Below are 18,441 nucleotides of genomic sequence, written 5' to 3'. Positions count from 1 at the left end.
TAGGCCCAACATGGAGCTCAAATTTGTGACCCTGAGATTGAGTTGCATGCTTTACTGACTGCACCAGTCAGGCAGCCCTTAATGTTTGCTTTTAAATGTAATTTTTATATCCCAGGTAAGGGGATGGATATAATATGTAACAGAAAAAAACTTCAGAATTATGTATTGTATGGCTAAGTAAAGAGAAAACCTGAAGTACATCTGTAACTGTATTCACAGCTACCTCTAGATACTGAGATACTGGGAATAGTTCAGAAATCCATATTTACAAATTTCTCTGTAACTATACAATTCTGTTTTCAAATAAAGGTACTATTTTTAGGATTTTAAATGTAGTAAGTAAATTACCCTTGTAGAAAACTGAAGCCCAGAGGATTTAAGTGATTTGTCCAAAGTCATATAAGCCATGTAGTTCATTGATTGAATGAACACGCATAATTATCTGCCATAAGTCCGGATACCTTACTGTGCATGTTAGCTTTGAGTACATAGTGAACATTCAGATGTGAGCAAAACCAACAGATCCTGTTTTCATGTAACTTGTTATCTATCTTGTTGGGGAAGACAGATAATAACTAATAAGTAGTAAGATCTAAGAAGCAAGGTATAAAATCCAAAGCACTAGGAAATGAACATATTTGTTGGAATGGAAAATACTAGAAAAGGGAGAAAGGAATGCTATTTAGATAAAGTTGTTAAGACTGGCTGGCTGAGACTGACAGGACTGGAAGAAACCAGCTATGTAAATAACAGTAGTACGACAGCATTCAAGGCTGGCACAGTCTATACAGAATCCCTGTGGTAAAGGGTTGCACAAAGCTATGGAAAAAATGGAAAGGTGAGTATGGCCAGGATATAGAAGGCTGTGTGGGGAATAGTATGAGTTATAAGAAAGGACCAAGGTACATTTTTCAACTGTTGGTTTTAGAGTAGACATTAAATTAAAATCTGAGTTCTGCCAGTTAAACCGTGTTACCTTGTGTGGGTCATTTGACCTCTTTACACTTTAATTTTCTTGTCTATTATTTGGAAATAACAAAGGCCATATTAATAGTAGCATATAGTTTCAGGAAAATTAAGTATATAATACTTGTAGCAAACATTTATAGTGGTTATTTTGTGATAAGAACTGTTCTAAGTATATAATAATTGTATGAAATTAGTACTGTGCTGCTGTTTTCCTTTTCAAACTGAGAGAAAGGAGGCCAGAGGAATTAAGTATAGCTAGGAAGGGGGTAAGAGGGCTTACACATAGCTGTACTAAGTGACCTTAAACTTAGACAGTCGGTTTCCAGAGTCCATGCTCAAAAAGTGTGTTCTAGAGATCCCTTAAGTAGGTTGGTAGGGTCAAACAGTATTTGTTGCTTTCGTTGTCATTCTCTGATAAATATAGAGTGAAGGTTTTCATCAGCCAGTTAAATGCAGAAGTAATTATGAGATTTGCAAAATATGTAAAACTATAAACACTACTTTCCTTACCAAATTTGTTTTATTGTGTTTTTTTTTTTTCTAAGATTTTATTTATTTGTCAGAGAGAGAGCACAAGCAGGCAGAGTGGCAGGCAGAGGCAGAGAGAGAAGCAGGCTCCTCTCCGAGGAAGGAACCCGATAGAGGATTTGATTATAGGACCCTGGGATCATGACCTGAACTGAAGGCAGCAGCTTAACCCACTGAGCCACCCAGACATCCCACCAAATTTGTTTTTGCTATGGAAAAATAAAATTTTGATTTAAAACATTTTGTAAAAAAAAATATGGGGCACCTGGATGGCTCAGTGGGTTAAGCCTCTGCCATTGGCTCAGGTCATGATCTCAGGGATTGAGCCCTGAGCCCTGCATCGGACTCTCTGCTCGGTGGGAAGCCTGCTTCCCCTCCTCTCTCTCTTCCTGCCTCTCTGCCTACTTGTGATCTCTGTCTGTCAAATAAAATCTTTAAAAAAATAAAAAAGAGAAATCCAGTAATAGAGATACAAGAGTTTATTTTTCAGTTCCATTTTGTCTATTGGAAATAAGTCCTTTCTGTCACCACTAAAATGAAATTATGCTTTTCTTCCTTACATGTTAATAAATTTATCATTAAGTATTTACCTCCTTTTCTGGAGCACTCTTCAGAGAATGTGTAAAGTTCTGTTTTTCCCCTTAATCTTGTGGTCCACTGAGTTTGTTGGAAATAATGAAGTGATAAAGAGAAGTTACAAGTTATGTTAACAAAACAACCCCTTTTGTTTATACCTTCATAAGAGACTTGAGAGGAATGGAGATGTTAGCGGGAGAAACTAACATAGGTTTTGCTTTACTATACTTCATTTGAAGCTTAATAAAAATGTAACCCAGATTACTTATCTTCCAGGTGCTTTGTAAGTAAAAAACATTTTTATTGTCAGTTGCTGTTGAGGTGTTTTAATTTCCAGAGACTTGGTAGGAACTCTCAGAGCAAATACTGTAGCAAGCCTGGAATTTTTAGTTTTCATACTATTGGGAAATGTGTATCTAGCTTTGAAAAGGGATACCAGTCCTTTCTCTGCATTGTAGCCAGATGAGCTTTTCTTTTCTTTCTTTCTTTCTTTTTTTTTTTTTTTTTAAGATTTTATTTATTTATTTGACAGAGAGAGAGAGAGAAAAAACAGGCAGAGTGGCAGGCAGAGGGAAGGAAAGAAGCAGGCTCCCTGCTAAGCAAGGAGCCCGATGCAGGACTTGATCCCAGGACCCTGGGATTATGAACTGAGCCACAGACAGCTGCTTAAGCGAGTGAGCCACCCAGGCGTCCCAGATGAGTTTTTCAAGCCTTGAATCTTATTATTCATCTGCTTAATAATGCTTAATAATTATCTGCTTAGCCCTTTCCACACTTAATGCAGACTACAAATTCCCATTTATACAATTTTCCCACCTTAAACTCTTGTCCCTTGCTTTCTGTGTTCCTGGTCTTTTTTTAGATTCTATAACTTCTAGGTTTCTTCTTGTGACAGGGCCTGTATATAGGTCATGGCCTTTTTCGAGAATGTTCTTTTCCAAATTCCTTAACTCTATTGATCTTTGTTACCTCAACTTACCTTAGAGAAGTCTTTTTTGATTCCTTCATCAATATTAGGTTCCTTTTATTATGCTTTTGTGTGTCTTGTCTTCTTACTCTTCATCCCGTTCCAAAATTTGTGTTTAGTCTCCTACACTAGATAAATGATCTGTTATATAGTAAAACTGTGTCTGGTTTTGTTTATCATTGTATTACCAACTATTAGCATAATGGCTGTTATAGTTGGTGTTTAAGAAATATTTATGTTTTGGATCAATAAATTTCTGACTGACTCTTGCCTTTGCTTTTTAGTCAGTTGCTTCCTTGAGTTCTGAGAAACTATCAGAGGCAGCTACCTTAGGATATTCAGACAGTTGTTCATAAAAATTTTTTTATTGAGGTATAATTTGCATAGAGTAAGAAGCACATTAATCATAGTCATATAATGGAATACATTTTTAGGTGAAGAACTAGGTTTCAGAAAGTATTTACTACCACTTAGTTGGTATAAAAGAAAAAAAGGAGTTCTGACATTGATTTGAATAATCATTGTAATAAATGTATGAAACTTAGAAAATGACTTTTTTGAAGGGCATTATCTTTTGGATGTATGGTTGTGCTCTATTTTGCAAAGTTATTTTTTTATTATAATTTTTTATTTTTTTATTAATGCATAATGTATTATTAGCCCCAGAGGTGCAGGTCAGTGAATCGCCAGGTCTACACATTTCACAGCACTCACCATAGCACCTACCCTCCCCAGTGTCCATAACTGCCTCCCCCCAACCCGCCCCTGCAACCCTCTGTTTAGGTTTTGTGAGATTGAGAGTCTCTTTTGGTTTGTCTCCCTCCAGATCCCATCTTCTTTCATTTATTCTTTTCCTTCCCCACCAAATCTCCCATGTTGCCTCTCAACTTCCTCATATCAGGGAGATCATATGATCATTGTTTCTCTCTGATTGACTTATTTTGCTAAGCATAATACCCTCTAGTTCCATCCACGTCGTTGCAAAGTTATTTTTAAGAGTCTCATTTCTTCAGCAAGAGTCTGTAATTTGGGTGTCCATGTCTATTAATAATGGGCTTTAGTTGATCTGAACTCCCAGAAATTGCTTGCAAAATTGAGTATGTGTAGGTATGGCATTTTAATTTTTATGTAGTGTTCATTAATCCTTTTTGTCTTAAAGCTTGTTGTGGAACATTTCAAACTTATAACAAAGTGATGATAATAGTGCAGTGAAATTTGTGTACCAGTTATTCAGCTTGAGTGGGTATTAATTCATGGCCAGTCATATTTCATCTATACCTAAGACACTTTCCTTACTTGGTTCCCTCTGCCCCTGCCCTGATTATTTTAAGGCAAATCCCAGACATTATTTCACCAGTAAATAGGTTAGTATGTAACTCTAAGAGACAAGCACTATTAAAAAAAAAAAAAAGTAACTATAATACCATTATCAAATATAAAATAGCCTATAATATTTCCTTAATATAATCAAATAACCAGTCATGTTCAGCTTTTTCCAGTCGTGTCATGTTCTTTTTAATTGTTTGAATCAGAGTCCAAAAGAGAGTCATTCTTTGGCTATTGATTTTTTTTAATCTCTCTTAATCTATAGGTTTCCCTACTGTCTCTTTTTTCTCCGGCAATTTATTTTGACTAAATTCATCAGTCTATCTTTACAACATTTGCTACTTGAAAATAAGGGACATGTTTTACTCTTTGTATTCCTCCCTTATACTTGATATAGTGCATTATATAGAGACATTGAAGAATCCTTTTGGAATTGAAGGGTAGAATAAATCTGATTCCTTTTTTTTAAGGTAGAAATTCAGTGTGAAATTTGACACAGTCTTAGGAAATATTATCTTTTTAATAAAGAAACTTTTATTTCAGTTGCTTTGAAGATGTTTCCTTCCCCCTCAAAGAAGTTCTTTATTTCATCTAGTTCTTTTGAGCCTTTAAATTTAACTAAAAATGAAGACCTTTTAATTGTCTTCCTCACTTTAAAAATAATACATGCTATTTTTTTTCTATAATTCAAGGTTACCTGATTAGAATATCCTCAATATTCCTTCTCTCAGAGGTAGACAGTTTAATTTAGTATATATGTGCCAGGCTTTTTTCACATTTTCACATTTTATATGTATTTTTAATGGAATTATAGTTTACATAATTGTACAACTTGCTTTTTGTACTTGGACATCTTTCCGTTATAGAAAACATATAAATCCATTTTCTTCAAAGGCCTTATTCGCATAGTACATATACATTTATAATCAGTTTGCTGAATATGTGACCCTTGATTTCTAGCTTTTCTGTCTTTGTCATTCATAATCTGTCACATGGTTTGTTCTGTGATATGGAACTAATTCCAGTTGTATATTTGGTAGAGGCTCTCTAAAGGTAGACTTTTCATTCGTCTTAGGTAATGTGTAGTTTGATTTCACTAAACTTGTTTTAGCCACTTTGAAATATGATTGTCGAGGAGAATATAAACTTATTAGGGACAGGGTGCCTGGGTGACTCAGTTGTTAGGTGTCTGCCTTCAGCTCAGGTCATGATCTCAGTGTCCTGGGATTGAGCCTCGCATAGGGCTCCCTGCTTAGTGGAGAGTCTGCTTCCCCGTCTCTGCCTGCTTGTGATCTTTCTCTCTGTGTCAAATAAATAAAATCTTAAAAGTATTAGGGAAATAGGTTTCAAATGTACCACTAAAAATAGAATTTATTTCTTAAATACAAATTTGTTTTAATTGAGCTCCAGTCTGAAGTATGTGCTAGGTTAGTTTCTTTGTTTAAGAAAGGTGCATATCGTTTACCTTTGGTAGTTTAAGTACCCAATGCTCTACTCAAGTTCAGTGCTTTTTTCTTTCAGAAATAAAAGAGGAATAGAGGGTAGAAGATGCTGGGATCTGAACGTGGTGTTGTGGAAGAATGGTTATCAGAATTCAAGGTAAGTTGGATTGAGGATAAGAGTGTGTCCTAGGACTCTGTATGTCCGTCATTCAAGCAATGAATACAGGTGTTCCGTGGAGAAACGGAAATAAATGCTATGATACGAAGTAGAAATGGCACGATATGAAATTATGTGTTTCTATATTTGTAATTCTTTAAAAAGGCACTAAGGTGAATAATGACTAGAAGGTAATATATAAAAATGAAAATGGGATTGCTGAGAGGTTATATGAATTTTTAAATACATTCAATAAAAGGGGAAGCTTCCAAACTTCAATAAGGCACAGATGTAGGATTTGTGCCTTACATTTTTATTTTCTGTAATTAAAAATCACCCACTGATTTGATTTAAAACAGTAATTTCTGAATACTACAGAAATAAATGTTTTGTAAACATAAAATCCAAGAATTAAAATATATCCTATACTTATTTTTTTTAGAGTAGATTATTTAGGGTGACTTAATTCAGCAAATCTTGATATAGTGTGTGATTTCTAATCATTTTTCTTGGTTGAGTAGTTTGAAGAACTATATACTATAACATTCTAAGTTAATTTGTTTTATTAATTCTTGTGGTTATTTCTTGTGTTTTTTTTACTTTTCTTAGTTGACTCTATCTAAATCTTTTCAAGAGGAACTGAGGATAAACAGATTTCCTCATTTTCCAAATACTAAGTTTGCTTTTGATTTCCTTGGATGTTTCTTTTAGGCATTACCTGACACTCAGATCACCAATTATGCAGCAACTTTACACCGGAAAAAAACACTGGTACCAGCCCTCTATAAAGTTATTCAAGATTCAAATAATGAGGTAGGAAAGTTTGTAAGAAAAACAGTTTTAACATAGTAAGATGAAATATGTGTACTAAAATGCATATGTAAGTTTTGTAGTTCTCCCTTCTCTTTTTAAAAACCCTTCTTATGGGACTGGAAAACCTTCTGCTGTGTTTCATTCTGATAGTTGCTTTGGCTTCCCTTTGCCCTCCCTCTTACTATTTTAAATGTTTTGATCAGGTTTGTTTCTGTTCAGGACTGTATGTTTTGATTCTTGATTTGAATGACCATCATCTCATTGGGTTACTTATTTAATTTGAAACTTCTCTGTTTCCTGTTTGGAATACTTCCTTTTCTGGAATTCGAATTTTAGCCATACACTGATTCAAAGTTTTTTATTTTAAGTATTGTTTGCAGTTGTTCTATTGATGATACAGAACTGTGTATATTTCTCCTATCTGTGAACTCAAGCTGGTGACATGAAATGATGCTGCTAGTAAATTAGCTTGAAATAATTGGAGAAGCACTATTTAGTGTAAGTAGTAAAGATCAGTAAACTTAGAAAAAGAGTTTCCTATTACTCAACTTTGCGATTGAAGGGGGAAGTGCAGCTATTTTATCTATATGATAATTTATGCAAAATACACACATTGTCTTTCCATTAACACAATAGTATGACACAGTTTTATCACCACTGGATTCGTGTATGCTTTAAAATGAAAATGAAAGGAACACACAGGAAAGTAGCTTCTTATCTTCCCAGATACAGCCTCCAAGAGTGCCTCTGCTGTGTACTGGAATGAGTTTGAAGAAGTTCAGGTAATCATTTCCTAACCAGCAGCTTAATTTAAAGTGCATCTTAATTTTTGTCCTACCACTAAAAGCTTGCTTATTGACCTCCTTCTCTCCTGTCTCCTAAACTTGGATTGGCTCTCAGTTAGGCTTGCATCTGTTGCTCTTTGTAGCAGCAACTGCAGAATTCATTTGCTTCTTTTTCTCTTGCTGTGTATTTATGAATGTTTTATAACTTTAGGTGTGGTAATATGTATTATATATATATTCATATCCTTTTTGGTTAGGAGTTTTCAAAATTCTGTTTGAATAATGAATGTGTGTATTTCCTGCCCCTTGTTTTGCACAGTCTTAACATTTAAGCTTTGCTTGTTAAAATTTGTTTTATGCTTTCTCTTTAGATTGTAAGCTCTTCACGGGCAGTGGTCTCATATTCTATATTTATTACTTTCCTAGAATATATTTTGTCATGTACATGATAAACGCTTAAATATTAATTAGAAGAATAGTAAAACACAAAATGACTTTCTGAAATGCTATCATATTCGTTAGGACTCATAAGTATATAAAAAGGATTGGTTTCCTTTTGTCCTTTATACTTTAGAAGATATGACATTAAAGTTATCACATTTCTTTATAATGTAATACTTTGCAATACTTGTATTGGAGACCTCGTCGTGGCTAGAACTGGGAAAAATTACAGCTTGAGCAGTTCAGGCTCAAAACAGCAGTCACTGTAATCATCCAGTTACCAGAGCAGATCTGTTTTTCCATGTCTTCTCTTGTCAGTTCATTAAGTTCTAACCATGTCATCCTATTTCAGAAAAGCAGAATGTTTAGCTCTATAGCATCACAAACCAATTCTGGACCTTAGTCCTAAAAGGAAGCCCTGTTAGTCCTGATTTTGTTATATTCTGAAACTCAGTCAACTGTTTTATTTAGTTAACAGGAAATTATTTCACAAAATTATCACATGCCATATATAATATTAATTGAAACATGACAGTCTTATGAACAGTTAAAGACCTTTAAAGTTCTTTAGAGGGGCGTCTGGGTGGCTCAATGGGCTAAAGCCTCTGCCTTCGGCTCAGGTCATGATGCCCCATATTGGGCTCTCTGCTCAGCGGGGAGCCTGCTTCCTCCTCTCTGCCTGTCTCTCTGCCTATTTGTGATCTCTGTCTGTCAAATAAATAAATAAAATCTTTAAAAAAAAAAGTTCTTTAGAAAGTGAATTTCCTAGTTCGGTATTATATATCATATCCAACCTGTACTATAGCTGAAGTTTTGATCTCTAGACTAATGTATTGCATAGTTTTTCTCCTTTCCCTTGTTCCAGATCCTTCGGACACTCTAGCAGTTACTCTAGCAGTTAGTTCTTCCATTTCAAGGAGCTCTCCAACCAGTCTGTTAATCCTATCACCTTTTCCTGATTTGATTGCCTTTCCTTCTTCCCTCACATATTTCACTTCTCTCTTCACCCAGCTAAATTTTCATGGTACATCATAGTCTGTTTCCTTGCAAACATTCTTAGCTCCTTTGCTTCTCATTCCATTAATTTTTCTTCTTTGGGAAAATCTCAACACTGGATAAAACCCAGCTGTTCATCTTCATGCTTGTACCTGAGCAGCTGAACATACTTGGAGAAATCCCCTGCAACAACAACTTTGTTGACTTTCTCCACTTTTATCTTTTATTTATTTAGTTTTTGAGAGAGAGAGAGAGAAACAGAAGCAGACTCTGGCTCAGCAGGGAGCCTGCCACAGAGTAGATATGGGTCTCAAAACCTGAGCTGAAATCAAGAGTCAGATGCTTAACCAACTGAGCTACCCGGGTGCCCCTGGTCCTGCATTTGAAGTGCATAAAGTCGGGGCGCCCGGGTGGCTCAGTTGGTTAAGTGTCCTAACTCTTGATTTGGGTTGAAGTTATGATCTCAGGGTGCTGGGATTGAGGCTCCCCATTGGACCCCGTGCTCAGCGGGGAGTTTGCTTGAGGATTCTCTCTTTCCATTTCCCTCTCTCTAAAATAAATCTTTTTTTTTTTTTAATGTAGGACTAAAAATCTCAGTCACATAATACTGTCCTGCAGTCTTGCTTTACCTTCTTGGTACACTGTCCCCACTGTGGATTTTACACATTTCCTTTTTTCATTAGTCTTACCCTCCTTTCCATCATCTTCAGCTTGCTTTCTATAGCATTAAAAAAGAAGGAGGTAATTGGGAGCTCTCTTTTCATATCTACCACTTTACCAGCTTCTCCACCTACATTCTCCTGCCTTTTCTGCTGCGATGGATGAAGTGTCCCAGTTTGCATCGAAGACTGTCTTCCACTTAGACCTGGAGCACAGCTTCTCTGGCCGCCTCAAAGATTGTTCCTGCAATTACACCTTTTCTTTCCCTCATCATTGATTTCTCACCAAAAGTTATTGGATTGCCAGCTACTCCTCCTCCCCCTTTTTAAAAAAAAAAAAAAAGGCAGAGTAAAAATTTTGGTTTTGCTATGCCTAATTAAAATGTGGTTTCTTACATGTCACTGTGGTTCTTGCTACTGAGGAAGGGAACTTAAGGTCTTTATAACAGAAGCAAATTGTAATTGGGGTGACTGGCTGACTCATTCGGTCAAGTGTGTGACTCTTGATCTCAAGGTCATGAGTTTGAGCCCCACATGTAGTGTAGAGTTTACTTAAAATAAAAAGGAAAAAAATTGTAGTTGTACCATGGCTAATAAAATTTAGAGACAGTGATTTTGGAGTCTCTACTGAAGAGAAAAATATTTTGAAACACGGATATATATTTTTAATAAATAAATTTATGAGAACAGGGATCTTTAATTCCCCAAAAGAGCTGATTGTTTTTGTCAGTACTTTAAAAAGATGTCAGCAGTTGACTATTTTCAGAAATTACTTCATCACTGACACTATGTGGAAATATGCTATCTGTAATTAAACAGTCTTCCACCTTCTACCCTCCACCTTTATTCTAGTATAAGAAATGTGATGTAGTGGGAGTCAGCTTGGGTGTTGGAAGACCTGAATTTTAAGTGTCTTCTTCTACCACTACTTCTGTGACTTCAGGCAAATTGTCTGACTGGTCGAGATTTCTGTGTAAAGGGAAAATTGGAATTTTTAAAAGAGTTTAAATATTATTGGGGTGCCTGGCTGGCTCAGTTGGAAGAGTATGTGACTCTTGAAGTTGGGGCTGTAAGTTCAAGCCCATGTTGGTTGTAGACATTACTTAAAAATAAAAAAATCTTTAAAAATATACTATAGTAGTGATTTCAAATAAAGAGCCTTAGTAGTTACTAGATACTAGGGTGTGTGTATTTGTAAATTTTTTTTAGCTTTCCTTAAGAGCTAAGCTTATTTCCTCTAAATACATTAACTGTATGATTAACATTGGATTTGTTTACTTTTAATTTACAGTTGTGAAAATACTGACTTATTCTAGAGTGTTAGATTATTACAGACATATATAACTACCTTTAAGCAGATTTCCAAATGTGTATGCATTATTTAATCATTCAGAGTTAAGCATATAAATAGTTAAGCATATAAATACTGAATGATACATTTTTTAAATTAAAATTTAAACATAATTTTATAGTTCCCTGTCAGTGTTTTGTTTGCACTGTAAAATCCTACCCAGTTTTATATAGACTAGTTATTTCAACAAAACCATCTAGATTGGTAGTAGGAAAAAGGAAGAGGTTTATTTAAACGACTTGTTTTCTTTAGTTATCAAGGTGATGAAGATCCTCATAAGTCATAAAGAAACTATGAAAAATTAAACACTGGAAAAGCTGTTTCTCTATACTTGCCTTCTTTTCAAAAATCTTTTCAAATACATGTAATTAAAATTTAAGTCAGTCTTAAAACATAAAATTAATTTGTTTGTTTTACTTGTATTTAAAAATATTAGCTAGCATTTTGGATGTCTAAATATTCTATTTTGCAAAATCCTTTTCTTGATTTTATTTAAATCATAGTCTATGTTGAGATTTAAAGATTATTTCCAACAAGAGCATTTGAAGTTGTATTCTTCCAATATGGAATATCCTCCAAATGGAGGATAGGAAGGGCTCTAGTAATAATAGAAAAGGAAACTTACTAAATACAAATGTAATACATTGGTGAAATAATAATAAATTTAATGATACAGTGTATTGAAAAATATGTTGATATGGGCACAAAATTCTTATAGCTAGTAGATTGGTCAGTTTAATATGTAGTCTGTACATAGAGATTAAGATTTGGGTCCCATTGATTCAACAATGCAAAAATTAATACTGAGAATTTATTTTTAAAATATACATGTATATATGCATCAAAAACAAAAACACAGTGACAGCCAAAAGAATGGAAATACCTAATGCACTTTATTTTTCTTTTAGCTTCTGGAGCCTGTCTGCCACCAGCTGTTTGAGCTCTATCGTAGCTCTGAAGTTCGACTTAAGAGGTTCACACTGCAATTCTTGCCAGAATTGATGTGGGTTTATTTACGGCTCACGGTTAGCCGAGACAGACAGAGTAATGGTTGCATTGAAGCACTTCTGTTAGGAATTTATAATTTGGTAAGTTGAAAATGATAGTTTGGGAAATTTTAAGTATATTTTATTTAAAGTCTTCTGAGGTAATACTTTAATACTTATAGGCACCTGGGAGGCTCAGTGGGTTGAACATCTGACTCTTGATTTTGGCTCAGGTGATCTCAGGGTCATGACATCAAGCCCCACGTCTACGATTCTCTCCCTCTCCTGTTGTCCCTCATCTCCTCACTTACGTACATGCACTCTCTGTCTCTCTCAAAAAAAAAAACAGACACCAAAAGAATACTTAACAAAAAATATGAATTGAGAGGTTTACTGAATAATTTATTTAAGTTAATATAATTGAGTCTAGAGAGACTTAAGTATTTGCTGATAATGGTATTTTATAAAGTAGTTGAAATTATAGAATTGATAGTGTTAACATTTTGTGACTTTAAGTTTCTTTATTTGACCAATGTTTCTGAATGTGCTGTGTTTAAAATTTTTGAAATTATTTCTAATAATCATTTGATAATATATGTTTTTGATACTTTACTGTTTGAAACTCTTTTTCTAAGAGAGTCTTAATTACCATAAGCCTTATTCTTCAAGTGTCCAGTTAGAACATTGGTATTGAAATTCCTGCTCTTTTTCTCTGTATTCAGCACTCATGGTAAATAAGCACTCCACATAATAAAATTAAGTTTACTAGTTGAGAGGTAATAAAGAACCTCACTAAACATTGAGTCTTCCAGTAAATAAATATTCTTCTATACCACTGCTTAGTCTTCAAAGTATTATCCCTTAAAAAGTCATTAGAAAACATTTCTCTCACTGTAACATATATCTGGAGGAAGCAGTATGGCCTTTGGAATCACTTGTATTTTCTTTAAAATCAGACCTAGCCATTTATTGGCTGCATTAAATTTGGGCATGCTACTTAATATCTTTACTTAAGTTGCCTCATCTGTAAAACAGAAATAAAACATTGTTAGTTGAATTAAAAACAAATAGAATCTGCATGTTGCCTGAGGAATTTAATAAATGTCATTAGCAGCAGTAGTAGTAGTAGCATGAAAATTAAGGGTGAGTTTTTTTAACATGTAAAACTAGTCTAGGTATAAAAGTCTGTTTCTAACTTGCCTGATTGTTTTTTTCTTTTAAAGCAGGAAGTTTAGGGGTGCCTGGGTGGCTCAGTTGTTAAGAGTATGCCTTTGGCTTGGGTCATGATCCCAGGGTCCTGGGATTGATCCCCGCTTAGGGCTCCCTGCTTGGTGGGAGGTCTACTTTTTCCTCTCCCACTCCCCCTGCTTCTGTTCTGTTTGTCTCTCTTTCCCTCTGTCAAATAAATAAATAAAATATTTAAAATAAATAAATAAAGCAGGAAATTTGTTTCATATATTACCCACTCCTTTAGTGTTTAGCACGGCACTTAATAGATGTTTATTGATTTAATAATTAAATTTAGTGTTTTAGATTATGCTGAAAATTAAGTTATCCTTTAATTTGTTAGTGTACTAAAATCACTAGTGGGACAAATGAAGCAAATATTTTTATAGCAGAATACTAACAAGTTCTTGACAGTACTTGTTGGTGCTATGGTTTAATTATCTTTTAGCATCTTAGAAATAGGTACTATAAAGTAAATGCTCAGTTATATCTCAGAAGTGTAACCAGGCTTCCTTCTTCTGTTTTCCTTTCTGTCTGTGTTCTCTCTCCCCTGTGGCCCATTGGGTTTCTTTCATATATTTCTTTCTCCTCCTGCCCTCCCCAGAACTTCTCCCTTGCTTCACATAACCCCAGGGGAAGTTTTATATTGCCCTCAGCTTAAACAAATTTCAGAACATCCTTCTTCAGAGATATATGTAAATATAAATTAAAATTATTTGGTTTAATTTGAAATTTAGGAATAAAAATTAAAGTTTTATTGCCTAACTTAAATTAGGTCCATTCACCTTACTGTAGACTTCCTCTGAGTCGTAATGGCCCAAATGTGGTAGTAACTAGTTTGACTATACAGTCGTAAAATGACCTCCCTAAGGAATTTTTAAACCCATTTTCCTGCCAAAATTGGAGGTATGGCCATTGTTCACATATAATTGGTACTCTTCCTGTGACATATTAAACTCAGAAATGAGTCCTACAGGGACTCATGGGTTTGTGTTTTGTTGACTAGTTTTTATTGTTGTTTCTTCCTTTTGTGCTGTGTAACTGCTCAGGCTCTCTCTAACTTCTAGGTACACTGTGGGGGGCAGCCTTCTCTCTCTGGGTTTTATGTTAATTATGTATACTAATAAGAGTTGTCAAAAAAACAGACTAATATGAGGCAGTGGAGAAAAGGAGTGATGCCAGAGGATTTCAGCCCTCTATTTGCTAGCGTCTGTAGGCAGATCTTTATTGATACCTGTAGAAAGCTGGAAGTGCCAGAGACTGTAGAAATGAAGGACACCATTGTCCTTTTCATTGAATGATAAAATGCTTTTTCTTTTTTTTAAGATTTTATTTATTTGTCAGAGAGAGTGAGCACAAGCAGGGGTAGCAGCAGTTAGAGGGAGAAGCAGGCTCCCTGCTGAGCAGGGAACCCGATACAGGACTTGATCCCAGGACCCAGGGGTCATGACCTGAGCCAAAGGCAAACACTTAAATGACTGAGCCACCCAGTTGTCCCAGATAAAATGCTTTTAAAAGAAAGCACAAGAAATTTTTTGCAGTTCAGTAGAAATTACCTAATTATGAACTTAATCTCAGGGACTAATATTCATTATGTTAATATTTAACTTAATTCAGGTCATTAGTCTTTTGCTAAATAATTGTGACAGTTTCTTTTAGTTGGGATTCATCCTGTGTTAAAATATTAATGTTTTTCTCATTTATAAGTGTATTTCTTGGCTAAAACATATAATCTGTTTTGACTCAGATCTAATCACTTAATCTCCCTGTCCTGTCTGTATATTTAACATGAAAATTGATTTGTGTACCTGCTTCATGTCTTTGTTGTCACATTGCATTTGATTTAGCTATAGTATTGTGCTCCATGTCTCTCAAAGGGTAACTCAACTACTAAACTGTGTAAATTTGATTAGAAAAGATACAATAGGGTAGTAATAGTCTTTTTTTTTTTTTTTTTAAGATTTTGTTTATTTGTCAGAGAGAGGGTGTAAGCACAAGCAGGGGGAGTGTCAGGCAAGGGGAGAAGCAGACTCCCCACTGAGCAAGGAGCTCAATGTGGGACTTGATCCCAGGATCCTGGGATCATGACCTGAGCCAAAGGCAGATGCTTAATCGACTGAGCCACCCAGACACCCCAAGCCTGAGTATTTTTATACTAGGTTTGATGAAGAGTGGAAAGTTGTAGGAAAATATGATGGGACATAAAGGGAATGATTAAGGGTAAACTTGGGAGAAACTTAGTAAGGCCTATTTGTTTGGATTCCTCTTAAAAGTTTTTTGTTCTTCAGAGAAACTACATCTTTCTTCTTCGGGGGCACCTCTCAAATGAGGGTCTTTTTTTTTTTTTTTAAAGATTTTATTTATTTATATGAGAGAAGATGGGGGTGGGGGGTAGGGCAATGGGAGAGGAAGAAGTGGGCTCCTTGCTGACCAAGGAGCACCTCCCCCTCCCATGCAGGCTCGATGCAGGCTCCATCCTGGGGCTCCATCCTAGCACCCTGGGATCCGGACCTGAGCCGAAAGCAGATGCTTAACCAGCTGAGCCATCCAGGTGTCCCTATTCTTTATATACTGCTGTTTCTAAAAATTTTCCTTAGTTGTCAATGATATATTAGGTAAATTAAGAAAGAAGTTATTATTTTTTACAATATAGTCCTGTGATTATTTATCTTTTAGGAAATTGCTGATAAAGATGGAAACAATAAAGTTCTATCTTTTACTATCCCTTCTTTATCCAAGCCTTCAATATACCATGAGGTAAGTAAGATTAGAAAGGTAGAATTATTTAAAATTATATTGAGTAAGAGAGGAAAGTCAATTTTTTACCAGAGATAAATGCTCCTAACACATCTTTATGAATTTGCTTTTTTTAAAGTAGTTGTTTATAACTAGTGATCTAAAGCCAAGCTCTTATCAAGAGAGGTAGAAAGTAATTGTTGGAAAAATTTTCCTCTAGTTCTTGTTTATTTCTTATTCTTCCACTGCTGTCATTTTCACTTTTTTATTAGTCTTTTATGAATTCTTAAAAGTATTCTCTCAGTTTTTAAAGCCTCCTATAATTGGAAGTTTGTTTTTAGATTAATTTTTTTATTATTTTTTAGGAAAATGTCTACTTAGAAGGATATTAACACTATAACTATTTATATATATATAATTGTAGCTATTCATTAACATTATACATTATACTTCTGAGTTTTGCTTATATTTATTTGGTTGAAGAAAGAGAGAATACTAATAATCACATAGGTAGGAGACTCCTGTTGAACTGAAATCCCAGATCTAAGGGTGTATGTTTATATTTAAGGGTATATGTTATGAATCAAGTTTCTGGTCTGTAGTGACCTTTAGTGTATAAAGTATAAGGAAAGCATTTAAAGAAACTTTACCAGTAATTCAAAAATTATATTCCGTTTTCTTACTAACAGTACCAGACAGTGTCCAGTTGTCTTACAGCTCCATGCAGCTATTTATTTTCTTAATTAATTCTCCTGGGACTTCATTTTGTATTGGAAATAGAATGCCTCCAATAGAATGGGCTTGTTTTAGCATAGAATATTTCTGAGTCATAGATTTTAATTAAGTTCTGTGTATCATGTTATGTAATAAAATGGAGGATAGTGAAACAGTTATGAATGGATGCTTCTGACCTCAGAAACATGAAATCAGTTATGTCACTACTAAACATTTGATTATAGTCTTCATTATTGTTTGTGTTAAATAACTCTGTGCTTCTCTTTTTTCTTTCAAGTTTTGATTTTAACTCCAGTTAGTTAACATACAGTGTTACTAGTTTGAGGTGTACAATATAATGACTCAGCAGTTCCGTACTGCCCCCAGTGCTCGTCATGATGAGTGTACTCCTTAATCCCCTTCACCCATTTAACCCATGCACCTTTCTTTTTCATTATTGAATGGGATTAATAAGAATATCCACCTACCTGAAGTTAGACAAACTACAGAATTTAAATGCACAATCTCAGAACTGCTGTGTGCTCTGGTGTACAGACAAAATTGATCTATTTGAAAAAAATAAAAAAATAACGAAAGTGGTATATTTGTAACCTTCAGTCTTTCCAGCAACTTTTCTTATTCTTTGTCCTAAATATAGATTGATCCTGTAATCTTTCAAAAAATAAAGCAGTATATTTTTAGTTTATATATTAAATATAATTTCCAAAAAGAACTATAGAATATATGCAATTGAAAAATGGAAAGGTTTTGAACAAGAAATGGGCTCCATGTTAAAGCAAAATTAAATATCCTTACATGATACAGATTTTTACTTCATTTTAGAGATACTGTGTCTCTTAAAGATACTTTATCTTTTTTTTGTAGCCCTCAACAATTGGATCCATGGCTTTGACAGAAGGGGCTTTGTGTCAGCATGATCTCATCAGGGTTGTTTATAGTGATCTTCATCCTCAAAGGGAAACATTCACTGCACAAAACCGGTAATGGTCAAAACTATAGACCATAATAATTATTAATCTGTGCTTAATAGTTAACTCTAATTATTTTGGTTCAGGTTTGATGAGATAAGAGGCAAGGGGTTTAAGATGTCATACTAGATAAAATCTTTAAAAAAGTAAGATGTCCTAATAGTGAAATACTTTATAGTGGTTAAGTACCTGTCCATCTAATGCATGGTACTGTGTATGATCATCTTGCATAAGGTAATGTAAAAACTGAAACTGGGCATAAAGTCAGCTAAGCCAAGGTTTGTTTTCTAGCACTACAGCTTAGAAGCTTGTCCTCTCAGGCAGTGTACCTACTTTCTACACTTTGTTTTCTTCATTGCAGAATGGGTGAATGAGAGTACCTACCTTCCTGAAGTTAGATAAACTGCAAAGTTTGAATGCATGGGCCCCAAGACTGCCCTCAGTTCTGACACCAACTGCAGGTTTGGGGAGTTCCCATAACCACTCCTAGGTTTGATAACTTGCTAGGACTCGAAACTCACTGAATGAAAGCTGTTATATTCAGAGTTAAGGTTTAGTACAAGGAAAGGATATGGATTAAAATAAGCCAAAGGGAGAGATGCATAGGACAGAATCTGGAGGGTTCCAAATGCAGAGCTTCTGTTGTCCTCACCCATGGAGTCCGGATGCACTGCCCTCCCAGCATCAGCATGTGACAGTATGGCTAGAGTTAGGTTCAGTGTCCAGAGTTCTCACTGTGCTTCATTATTGTAGGTACGACTGATTAGACTGATTGCTTG

General features: G+C 34.9%; 1 protein-coding gene across 13 annotated transcripts in view; it reads left to right on the top strand.

The window, feature by feature from the left end:
- The window catches only part of FAM126B (family with sequence similarity 126 member B), a 69,425-nt gene that overhangs the window by 26,904 nt on the left and 24,080 nt on the right, over window positions 1-18,441 (top strand). For 12 of the 13 annotated variants that reach the window (XM_032354392.1, XM_032354394.1, XM_032354397.1 and 9 more), the window contains 5 exons: window positions 5,888-5,965; window positions 6,677-6,778; window positions 11,919-12,098; window positions 15,900-15,980; window positions 17,559-17,674. In XM_032354392.1, coding sequence (XP_032210283.1) covers window positions 5,915-5,965; window positions 6,677-6,778; window positions 11,919-12,098; window positions 15,900-15,980; window positions 17,559-17,674 — 530 coding nt within the window. In that variant the 5' untranslated portion in view covers window positions 5,888-5,914. Of the gene's footprint in view, window positions 1-5,887; window positions 5,966-6,674; window positions 6,779-7,504; window positions 7,561-11,918; window positions 12,099-15,899; window positions 15,981-17,558; window positions 17,675-18,441 lie in introns of those variants that run through there. The other variant, XM_032354400.1, reaches the window with a different exon arrangement.

Source organism: Mustela erminea, chromosome 8 (genome assembly GCF_009829155.1).
Source record: "Mustela erminea isolate mMusErm1 chromosome 8, mMusErm1.Pri, whole genome shotgun sequence".
In the NCBI taxonomy this organism is placed as follows: Eukaryota; Metazoa; Chordata; class Mammalia; order Carnivora; family Mustelidae; genus Mustela; species Mustela erminea.
The sequence above is the reverse complement of the archived record's forward strand: the minus strand, read 5'-3'. Positions and strand labels throughout refer to the sequence as shown.